General features: G+C 25.8%; 1 protein-coding gene across 2 annotated transcripts; it reads left to right on the top strand.

Annotated features, from left to right (window-relative positions):
* The first annotated feature begins 1,873 nt into the window (after positions 1 to 1,873).
* Positions 1,874 to 12,083, top strand: LOC129978032 (small integral membrane protein 14-like). 2 transcript variants are annotated; one of them, XM_056090604.1, is made up of 5 exons: positions 1,874 to 2,048; positions 7,216 to 7,302; positions 7,385 to 7,433; positions 8,592 to 8,740; positions 11,363 to 12,083. In XM_056090604.1, the coding sequence occupies exons 2-5, from the start codon at positions 7,231 to 7,233 to the stop codon at positions 11,399 to 11,401; spliced, it is 309 nt and encodes a 102-aa protein (XP_055946579.1). In that variant the 5' UTR covers positions 1,874 to 2,048; positions 7,216 to 7,230; the 3' UTR covers positions 11,402 to 12,083. The 2 variants fall into 2 exon arrangements, with proteins under 2 accessions (XP_055946579.1, XP_055946580.1); XM_056090605.1 differs by lacking the exon at positions 1,874 to 2,048 and adding an exon at positions 6,659 to 6,682.
* Positions 12,084 to 12,338: the final 255 nt, after the last annotated feature.

The following is a 12,338-nucleotide window of genomic DNA, read 5'->3' on the forward strand; positions in this document are numbered from 1 at the left end:
GGAGCGAAAATCCATCATTTATTCGATTCTCTTGTCTGACTAATAAAGGGCAGGGTCGTAAGAAGTTATCGCCCGGAAAAAAAACAGAAATGAAAATGGGAATGAACGCAGAACAGTGAAGAAGGTATCAAAAGTTATATATAATTTTTTTATCGGACAAAAAAAGTTTTCGATCTCAAACGATTCTGAGAAAAAAACAAACATAGCTTTTCTAAAAGTTGATGATTTCACAATACAATATTCTCCTAAATATTTCATCTGCATTTCCAGTTTTACTACAATAGTAAAGTGATCATTCCAAACCAGTTTAAACCGCATTTTCACAAAAAAATTTCTGGCTTCGAGAAAAAAAAAAAAAGTTTTGGAACAAATGATTTTGAAATGGGGGGAAAAACACCCCATCATTTTCTAAATGTCGACGCATGCGTAATCTGATAGTCACGTGATGGTTAACTGTTAAACTGGTTAATGAAGTTTATTTCAGACAAACAATGACTTAAAAAACAATAATGTTTTCACAATTCACATGATAACATGAAATTTGCAATTGCAAATTTCAATTTTTTTTTTGTAACTTTTTTTGAAAAATAGAAATAAATCATGAATTGTATTATTCGTTTGTACCATATTTAGAGCAATAAATATTTATCGATTGATAAATATTTGTCTCATAGATCGTTAAAATATTCCAGAAGTCATTTATTCAAATAATTTTAAGAATTTTGCAGGAACTGACTATTATTTGTAGAATGTTGACTTAGATAAAATAATACCTGATGGAGCTACAAAAGAGTAATTTGGAAATTTATGCATCTCCATGATGGGGAGGATGGGGAATGCCTCTCATATCTCCGTTAAAGATGTACTCAAGAGAATCTTGGATAAAGTATGTTTGAAATATGAAAAGTTAAATTTTCTATTTTTGGAATATAAAAGTATTTACAACTGCAGATTTAACAAACCTGTCCGTACTTCATGATAGTAATCTTGAATCATTAGGACTATCTATGTTTTTGCAAGAAATGGAAGACAATTGATTGAACACTTGAATATTGAATTTTAAAGCTCAAACTCAAAAGGTGAGAGTGTCACATAAACGATTTAATTTAAATTAGTGAACTTGTGGTGAAAGCTTATAAGCCAGTTAACAGCTACGTTGCACGAGCTATTACTTTTGTATCGTGGTCGTGTTACTGGACTGCGAACCACAAGGTCCCAGGTTCTATCCTCGCACATCTGAATTTGCTACAAACTCAACGATTTTAAGAGTTTGAAATTATTTTTTAACCACTGTTAGCATTATTTTGTTATACATGTAAATTTATCTTGCTCCATGGCATTTTTTGGAGATTGAAAGCATCCAGCATTTTAGTTATTAAAGAAATTTTATGATAATGCAGATACTACATTTATGATAAACTCCAAATGTGGCGACGATTTAATTTTGGGAACAATTATGTGTCTTTCAGGAGGAAGTGTATGCGAAATACAGCAAAAAGTTATATTATCAAAGTCTATTCGCTTAACAAATAATTTAATCTCCCATAAATAGGTACTAATGAATTTTTATTACAATAATGTCAATTTTGACATGCTACTCAAAGAAAAGATTCGAAAACTTTGAAATCATTAATTCACTGCTTTTAATTCGAATTCAGCTCTTATCTTAGATGAGAGATATTATATTCTGGATCTTGTGGGTATTTATTGGAATAAAATTACCTTAATTTTAAATAACTTTGTACAGAAATTAACATTATATCAACAACCCAATGTGGAATATTCCATGGAAGCTCAGCCACATATGGCCACCTGCTGGTGGAAAATATAGTTTCCATTTAGTTAAGGAAGTTGCGCAGTGAATTCAATCCTACTGATACGGAAGTTTGTTTATACATGCTCTGTTTGGTCAGCTAGACGTAAAAAGAATTGTATTTATACGTGTCATAAGATAAATGTACGAGTAATTTCATCAAGTATTTATCTTCGTGATTGTGGAATCTTGTATTCAAACAAATCGAGTTTGACATTTGTTTTCGGAAGTTGATGTAAGTAGAGTTCCATAATCTGAGAAATTTTAATTTTTTAGTAAAAGGGTTGAAAGCACATCATTAGGTTTAAAACAATACATCTTTTACGCCTATATGTTTTGTAATTAAATATTTTGCGATTTGTTGAAAAGATAATCCATTAATTACCGATTTATTTCTAAGTATGATTTTATTCTCAAGAATGGTTTTGTTTTTAATTTTATAAAAATTATGTAAATAAAATGGCCTACATTCTTGTTTATATGCACATATGTTACGTCAAATGTTGCTTTTAAGGGAATGCGGTCGATCGTTAAATTTATTTAATATCTCAATATGATACGTGTCTTATAACGGGCTGTTTTTCTCATGCACAATTAATTTCTAATAGAAGGTGTTATAATTTGTTTTAAAATGATTAATCATTTGAAGAAAAAAAATTGTATGTAATATATTTCTGATTTCGACCAAAATAGATATTTTTTTATCAGTGAATATAATACTTCTTGAAATATGTAAGTAAGAATAAGTTGAAATTATTTTTCTTCCTCTCGAACAATTTCAATGAATATATTGTATTTTAATGCTGAAATTAATTTTCGATATTCGTGTGAATCTTAATGTTTGAAAAAATTGTGATCGTAAATAGGGAAATGCTATTTTAAAATTCTATGTAAAAATAAAGAACATCTTTCAATATATGAATTTAATTATGTAGTTTGCATCGTTAGTTTCAAGAATAAAACATTTTAATTCTTTTAAAGTGAAAAAAAAGTTATTTAGCTTTTAGACGAATATTTCAAAAATTTGATTATGCAGAATTTTCTAAATATTTGTTATCGATAATTTTAAATACTCATTTGGTTATATAGAATTTTTTCCATTTTTCCAAAATTTTAGATTCTGCCCTTAAGTAGGATATGTTGCCTTATTTAATAAATTTTTGTTGATTATACACAAATTTTCGTTTCAGTAAATATATTAATGATAATTATAAAATTCTTTTCAAATTAAATAATATAGATAATTTTTTAGTGAAGAATAATTTATTTTCTTTAAAATTGCTTGAAATCACTTTGTAATCTTTCTATTACAGAATTATTTTTAAAATTTGTATTAAAAAAGTGGATATTTTCATTTATTATTTTAACTTTTGTGGAATATTAATTTATATTTCTTGTTTATATCTTTCAGATTTTGAAATTTAATTATGATTGTTATTATTAATCTAAAAATATTTGTTAATTTAAGTATAAATGTTTAGTCCTTTTTAGCTTTAAACAGATAAAGATACTAAATATAGCACTTGTATATGTTTTGATTTTTCTTTGCAATGAGTATTGCTGTCTGAAAAGATACGTGCATATCTTTTCAGAAATGAAATCTTTTAAGCATACAAACATGTTTATGTAATATTTTCATAATACTATTTATCCTGCTTCATTTTTTTAAAAACTTAATTGAGAAGTTCTGATTTTTTTTTCAGGAGTGATTATGGTTCAGATAAATCCAGAATTTTTTTTATTTTAAAATTGAAAAATTTTAGATTTATTAAATTGAAAAAAAATCTTTCTGGAATTTTGTTTTTGAAAGATATTATGCAGAGATTAATTATAGCAATGATGTTTTGATCAATTGTAGAAAATCTTGGAACTTTGAGACTACCTAGTAATTTTTCTCATTAATAGAAATGCAAGCAGACTTTTTTGCATCAAAATTCTTTCTTGAGCAATTACTGAGAATTTTTCCCATTAATACAGAAATATCTTGTGAATTTATTTATTTCATGAATATTCTGTGCAATTGCAGATTTTCCATACCTATTAATAATATTTGATGGTGGTTTAAAGTGATACTGTTTCCAATAAAATCTATTTCAGCACATTGAGTGTATAATTGTTAATAAAACATACTTCAAGGGATCAGTTTTCAGATTTCATTCTCCCACTATCTGAAAAAAAGAAAATAAAATTTTCAGTTATTTTTCTTAAATGTTAAAGATTCTGTTAAGGGGAATCATTGGGGGTCATTTTAGAAATTTTTGCAATTTTTATCCAAAACATTATACTGTTTTTTCACAGATTAAAATTCTTTCAGAGTAAATGTGTATATACATCTAGGAATATGTATTACTTTAATATTCTAAGTAAATATTACATTACTTATATAACATTGTTCCAGATTCTTGAACTGAGAAAGCAATCACTTTTGATTTTGTTTTTTTAATGTAAGAAAGCTTAATAAAAAAAAAAAAAAGATTTATTGATTTTGAATTTAATCTTTAGACTTTCATTGAATTGATGAAAAAAAAAAGCATTTCATTAGTTTTGAATTTTATAAACAGGGTAACATCGGTTACCACTGAGGAAAAGTGTTTTCTTTTGGGGTTAACCCATGTAAAATCTATTCTTTTTTAGAACATCTTATAGTATTGATTATACATTTATAAAGTGGTAATCTTTCTTCTGAGGAACTAATTTTTCTCAAAATTTTTCATGTTTTCAACATATATATATATATAATATAATATGTGACCAATATAAAGAGCAAAAGAGATGTAGATATCATGTAAACAGTTCTATAGTGTAGTAATTAAAAAAAAACTGTCAGTTTATTAATGATCCTAAAACTAGAAACAATGAAAGATTAATTGAAACTCTTCATTTAGAAAATGGATCAAAGCTATGACCACTTGAGTGAAACATAGTGTGCATATTTGTTAGCAAATGAAAATTGTAAAAAGAAATATTTGGCAATTAGCTTTCCAAATAATTTCTTTCAGGCTGATAAAACAAGTAGAGGATTTTATCAATTCTAAAGGGATTCCTCTATTGGAAAGTGAAACTAATCAATTGGTAGATCAGCAGTTTAAATGAATTTCTTAAAATTGTGTGGTAAGGAAAAATAATTTAAGATAGTGAAAATTGGTTATTAAATTTTGAGATCTGTAGGAGAAAGAAATTATTTTAAGCTTATGAATTCATTGAATTCATCATATATAAATTTTTTTCATTTCTTATGTGGGAATTGGGAAAAAAATAAGTATTAAATTGATTGGAATGTTTGCATTTTTATTTTAAGTAATAGGGTCAGGTCAGAGTAAATTCATAATTTTTCTAAAATGCCTACATTTTCAAGCATTTTGTGTACTGTTTCTATTTAGGTCCTAATAATGATACCCAATATTGCAAATCAAATATTAAGTGGACTAAAATTTAATAGTTTAATATAGTTAATTTGTTATGGTTAAAATATTCTATCGTTACTGTGACATAGAACTTAGGTGAGTAGGATATTCAATAAAGTTTTGTACAGGTTTAACTGTAACTTAAATTTATGTAGTCTAATTTTCATGCTATTGCTTTATTTCACATTTATTCAGATTTTACTTTCAGAAACATTTTTCCTTTAATTTTTATGACATTATGAATATTTTACTTTGTATGGATGAATTTTTCTAAAATGTATTATGCTTTCATAGTTTGGAGGAAAAGCCTTGGTCTTTTTTATTTTTTAAAAATTAGTATGTGGTATATTATTATTTTCAAAATTATTTAGTATTTTTATTTTCAAAAATTAAAAAAAAACATATTACAGATTGTTGAAATAATAATTCAATATTCAATTTATTACTTTTTTTCTCTCCCTTCCCCATTCTAAAACATGAAGCTGCTTTGAGTCTAAAATAAGTTTTAAAAAATTCTTTCTTATGGAATAAAATATTTGAAAGAAGTTATTAAAATTGAAAGAAAATCATTTCTGAAATTAATACCTTGCTTTAAAATACTCAAGATTTACTGAAAATGAACTGAATATTTTTAAACTGTAACAACTAAACAAGGATGATATCCTATTCTCTAAAATTTTGCTTTGTGAACATCCATTCTTTTCAAAAATAACTTGGAAAAACTTGAACTTTAAACTTGAAAAGATATGAAATCACACAAAAAGAATCAAATCTTTGGTTGAATGCAGTGATACAAAAATTAACTTTTAATAATTTGTAAAATAGCTTCGTTAATTAAAATGTTCAAAAATATATGTTTGCAGTTATGTTTATGTATGCTTGCCCATATAACTGATTTTAACCCATTAAGCCCTTTATCTTAATTTAAGGATACTCTCATTGTTAAACTAGATCTATTCCTTTTCTTCCCCTCCCCCCTTTTTTACATTTATTAACTATTATCTGTTTCTGTTGACAATAGATGCATTTCAATTAAACTGATGTACCACATCCTACATTTCAGCCAATTGCTTTATGGTTTTTTTCAATTTTACCTTTTTTTTTCTTTTTTTTTTTTCTTTCTCTTAAAATTTTTTGATTTGATTATTTTATAGTGATATTTCTTCAAAGACTTTTTGGAGTCATGCTGTAATTTAACTAGTTTTTTCAGTATAGATGAAGAAGTAAACATTGATCATTACATGATAAAATTCATGGAAGATTTTTTATCTGTAATATTGCTATCTGCAAGTGTAAATTATCTTAAAGTTTTGGCTATCAAATATTTCAGACAAATCATTAATCTTATCTCTTTAGTTTAAAATTCTAGCATCTGTTGTTTTCCAAGTGACATAATTGTAAACTATTTATTTTTAAAAAGAAGGATTGTGGATTTATATTTGAAAGAAGTAATCTAATTTGGAATGTATGTGTCTTTATGGATTTTTTAAAGTACTGTTAAACATGTAAAGAATTTGTATAAAGTTAAGTAACAGCAATTCTCATTTTATAAGAATACTAGATTAGTTTATCATTTTTAAAAGTATTTCCAGCTGTTGATTTGATAATTGACATAACTTTTCATTGTTACTTAAGTTTTCTTTTCTTTATAATTTGTCTAATAGCTATTTTGTTTCATTATTTTTAAAAGTGTTCACATGCTGAATTAAATATGTATATTTATAATGTCAATAAATATAAAACATTTATTTTGAGATGCTTCTATTTATTCCTAAATGATTTTAGTATGGACGAGAGGTTTCATTCTGTAAATATTAGTTATAGAGTTTTTAGACTATTTAAAATTGTCATAAGAAATGTGTTTTTTTTTTTTTTTCAATAATAAAATGAGTAGTTTCTACTTATATTCTGTAATTTGATATTTCTAAGTACTTAAACTTAGATAGATAATGAGTATAGTATAATGAGTAAAATTCAGTTTATTATTTTTGTTTTCAGTTCTAAATCAGAATCATGGCTGAAGATTTTGATCCCTGTGAATGCATTTTCTCTCATGAGGGAGCAATGCGAAGGCTAATATCTTTGGTAAGTTTATGGTCTTTGAATTAATGATTTTATAATTTCCTGAATAGACATTTGCTTATTGGATTGTTTTCAAAATTTTCAGCTGCGAAATTCTCAAGCCTATTGCACACCTGAAGAGTGCTTCACAACTCGTAAGTTTTCCATTATATTAAATTTATTGAAATGTATATTCTAATCAGAAGGATATGTATTAATAATGTTTTAGAAAAGGAAAAAAAGAAGCAGTTTATAATTTTGTTGATCCTGTGAATGATTTCTTCATCTTTAAACATTGCAAGCTCAGTGTAGTTGCTGATATGCATTATTTAGAAGATATTATTGATTGCTAAGTCACAGATGTTTTGAGATATTTAATCTCTTTTATACAATTTAGCTCTTGCAGCTGAATGATGAGTATTTAAAAAATAATTTTATGGTTCTATTTGTTTGTTCATGAGAAAAAAAATAGTATTCTTTTAAGTACAGATACTTTTTTAAAAACTAACATTGATATCTTTCACTTCTATTCCCCAATATTCTTCTCCATGAAAGCAATTCAATTATCTCTAATTTAATAGTGTTAGTGCCTTGTGCTTGTCTTCCTTTAATCCTGAAAACAAGGTTCTTTCGAGAAACATTATTTTCAAACTTCTATTGATATTAATATATATTTTTATTTTATTAATATTGTTCTGACAACTTTTTTCCCAACAGCAGCACTCTTCAGGTATTTAGCCACAAATTCTGATGGATTAATTTTTAATTAGTTGGTTTGTTTCTTAATGATCTTAAGATTGACTTTTGGTGCTTTGAAGCTCAAAATGAAAAGTACATTAGAGAATTTAGCTTCTAAAGATTATACTAATTGCAACATAAGTTGAAAGTAATGAATTGTTAAATTATACGACTAGATGAAATTAAAAATTCAGATAAAAAAAATTAAATTTTTATTTAAATAGATACCTTATGGTGGAAGGAGGAAATGTTAAAGAATAATTTAGCATGAGTATAAATATTGACTTTTAAAATTTTTAATATGAAATTAACAGTTTGTTAATTTTGACTTTCCAGTTTGATTTTAAAAACAAATTAAGAGAATTTGAAAAATTAATCTAGTTGAGTTTAGAATGCTTTATATAAGTACAATTCTTAATAAAAGTCAAATTATATAATTAAATTATTTTTTATTTCTGTTTTAAAAATTAACAGTAGCATGTTGATATCTTCAGCATAGACTAGACTAGTATTGAAAAAGCATTTGGGCAGGGAAAATATCAATGCATAACTTTTTTTTTTCCCCTCACCATTAGCACCAGGACCTGTTGTCTCAGAAAGTGGAGGCTCTGATGGAACTCTAATGATGATGTGTATGGGATGGGTGCTGTTGGCACTGGTGCTGTTCTTCATGCGCCCAGCATCTCTTGCATTGGGAGGCGACGAAAAGCCCTCCAACAATCAAGTAAATATTTTTCCTCAAATATTAGAATATATATTTGTTGGCATGTGGCATTTACAGTGATAGTTTCTTTTTAAATGCCATTAAATGTATTAATTTAGATTAAAAGTTTTAATTGCTTATATTTTTTTAATCTGTTCATCCCTAAATTATTGCTTAAAAAACACTTCTTCCTAAAAGAGATGTTTTAAAACCAGGAAGGAAAAAAAATTACTTTTTTTTTTTTTGTAAAAAATGAATGCTAAACATTAAATCTATTCTTTATGAAATCATTATTTTCTTTATAATAAATAAGCATTTTGCAAAGACATTTTTATGTCTGTCCTTTCTTTTTGTGGATTATGTTTAGAATTTGTTAAGGCTACAGTATCTTCTTTCCAATATTAGATAGTTATTATGCTGTCCATTTTCAAACATAATTGAAGTTTACTGTAATTAAAATTACTCTGAAATCATATGCAGCTCTAACAAAAAGTGCCACATGCATGTAATGGATTAGTATTATTATATCTTAAAGAGAAATCGTTCTTTTACTGTGGTCTTCTCATGACTTTTTATTAAAAGGAATCATTGCAAAGGATTCCAATCCATTATCATTTTGGAATGTTAATCTATCAAATGTAATTTACTGCTACTACTACTTCTGAAATTTCAAATTGTTGAAAAAGAGAATTCAGTTAGCATTAAGACTTATTCTTTTGAAATAGGAAATACTTTAATTAAGAGTAATAGAAAGAAATCAGTAGTTGGTCATTTTGAAAAGGCTTGTAAAATTTGTGTGAGCTGGCAACTGAGCTGGGATATGGAAGTTACTGTAGCTTTACTTTGATAGGTGATTATGACAATTGCACTTATAATCATAATTCATAGTTTTAGTTTTCATCATTCCTTTTATTTTTATTTTCTTTCATTTTTTTCATTCCAGTTCATTTTTTAACGTTGAAAAATATTTTCAACATTTGAAATAATTAGCAATATTTTTATACTGCTTATAATACATTTTTTGGAAATTTATGCTTGGATTATCAATTCTGGTTTGTCTGTAGCTGCAAATTAAGACTGATAACTTCATTTACCCCTTAAAAAAATTCAATTTTAATTGATTGATTTATGATAAAATTATAAATATAAATAGTTCTGTGAGCATTCTTGTTTTATTTGTCGTTAGATTGATTTTGCAAAAGACCAAGTAGTTATTTTATATTTTCAATTTTTGAAGTTATATCCGTAATAATGTAGCATAGAACTTATTCTATTTTTATTCACTTAGAATCATTTTTGATCTGTAAAATGTTTTTATCTTCCTGCTTCATTTGAAATTAACTCCGAATTTATAAATTCAGGGGGAGAAAAAAGTCTGCAATATTGTTCATGAAAAGATGAATAAATAAAAGAAAAAGCAAGAAATAAATCTATTTCATCAATGAATTTTACTAAAATAGTCTTTGTAAAGTATTTTAATTCACGAATACTGCATTGTCATAATTTTTGATTTAATATATTTATCAACCTTTTTCGGCAAAAAAAAAAAAAAATGAATCCTGTACTAGTTATTTTATAATTTTAATATAACTAGAAGATTTTTTAATCTTCTTAATTTTAACGATTCCAGTTTTTAATCTAAAACAGCGATTTCCATTTTTTTGCTCCCTCTGTACCCCTTAATTAATCTGCAAGAGCCCTTTATCCCAATCCCACACATCTTCCTGATTAAAGTAGTTTTTGTCAGTAATGCTAAAGGCTCAGGCTATTTTAAGAATTAAAAAAAATCATATTAATGGCATTTGTACGCTTTATTTTTGATTTTTATATTGGATCCATTGTAGACGGTAGTATTAACTTCATGCCTAAACAAATGAAAAAAGCATTAAAATAACTTTATATTATGCCATTATGAAGGCTTATAATTACTTACTGCAATCATCAACTGCTAAAATTGAAATTTCGAAACTTTCAGCTTATTTCAGGGAACTGAATTTTTTTTAAAAATTAAGTTTAAATGAAAACAGATATAATTTCATGATTGTAACTGATTCCTTAATTAATTCATTAAATATATTTAAATTCATTAATCTAAATCATTCCATAAATTTTGTGTGATAAATATTTTAAATATTATTTCATGTTTTCTTTCATTGCTACTAAATATGCTTCCAGACTAATATAATTTCCATTTTTCCTCACAAATTTGGTTAAACATTAAAAAATAAAATTTCTTATGCTTTGACTTTTTATGTTATTTTCCCATTGAAATGAATCTTTGGTCTAAAATTGTTTGTAATTTCCTTTTTGGGAGAATATATATAATTATTTCCATTTTAGATATAAATAGAAAATAAAGCACAAATGTAGATGAATTAATATTAAATGAAGAAATTAATGAATCTAACATTTTGATATTGTTAATAAAAAGTACTAATAATAGGGTTTTTTTTTTGTATTGCTAACATTACAAAATTGATTAAAGTGTATTAAAAAAAAATTGCTGCCTCAAAATTATGTGCCGGCATCCATTTGAGCAGATAAGAAACTCTAGTATAAAGAAATATTCTATATGAATAAAATGTATTTATATATAAATATGTAAAATATTCTTTATCTACATAAATGTATTTTCTGTTTTAGGGACCTAGTCAACCACCACCTGATAGTTCAGTGCAATAAAGTTGATAATGATGTGCAAGATGTTTTATATTTGGCTTATTGATATGTTTTCAGAAAGGTCTTTCTCAAAAACAGTCAGTAAAATGCCAAAGCAATATATGCATTTGTGTATTATTATTGTATCTTGTGTTAAATACTAAAGAGTTAAATAGGTTTATCCTTCATTGTTTTTATTTGACTGAAATAACCAAAGCACATTCCATTTCTTTGCACATTGGTAACATTTATTCAAGCACTTTAAAATTGGCTGTTTTATTTTTTTGCATTAGTTTTGGCATTTTACACATGATGCAATATTTTACCTTTGTTGCTCGTGTTAAAAAGAAAATTTGCAGTTAAAAGAAATAGCCCTAAATTAATTTTTTGGTATCAACGTTGTTATAAAGAATTACACATTATTAAAAAATATTTTGCAGTGTCTATTAGAAACAAGTATGTATTTTTCATGTAATCAACTTCGGCATGCAAATAACATTTTTATGCATGGGATTTTCTCGTTATCCTGGTGTTTGCAAATCACATTGTTGATGCATTTCTTGTATTTCCAGTTTTACATTCCCACTATATCACTAAGCACATGATTGTTACAGAAACTAAGCAAGGTATTGTAAATGTGAAGTTGAATGTGGATTTTATTAAATTTTTAGTTTGGCATTCAATTTTAAATAAGATTTATTAAATATAAATAACAAAAGAAAATGTTGACAGACCCAAGAAACTAAAGCATTATTTTATTATTTGGCAGTTGAACTTACTATGATGTGAATCAAAGCATGCTTGTTTTCCCTTCTAAGTGTAATTAATGAAGTGTAAACAAATTATTGAACAACTTTTCTTATGAATATTGTATATTTGTATAATACTTCTAAAAGCTGGAATTTTAGTAGTTCCTGTTATGATATTGTTTTGTTTTTCAGAGTTTTAATTTATCTTTGTG

This window comes from Argiope bruennichi, chromosome 1 (assembly GCF_947563725.1).
Source record: "Argiope bruennichi chromosome 1, qqArgBrue1.1, whole genome shotgun sequence".
NCBI lineage: Eukaryota > Metazoa > Arthropoda > Arachnida > Araneae > Araneidae > Argiope > Argiope bruennichi.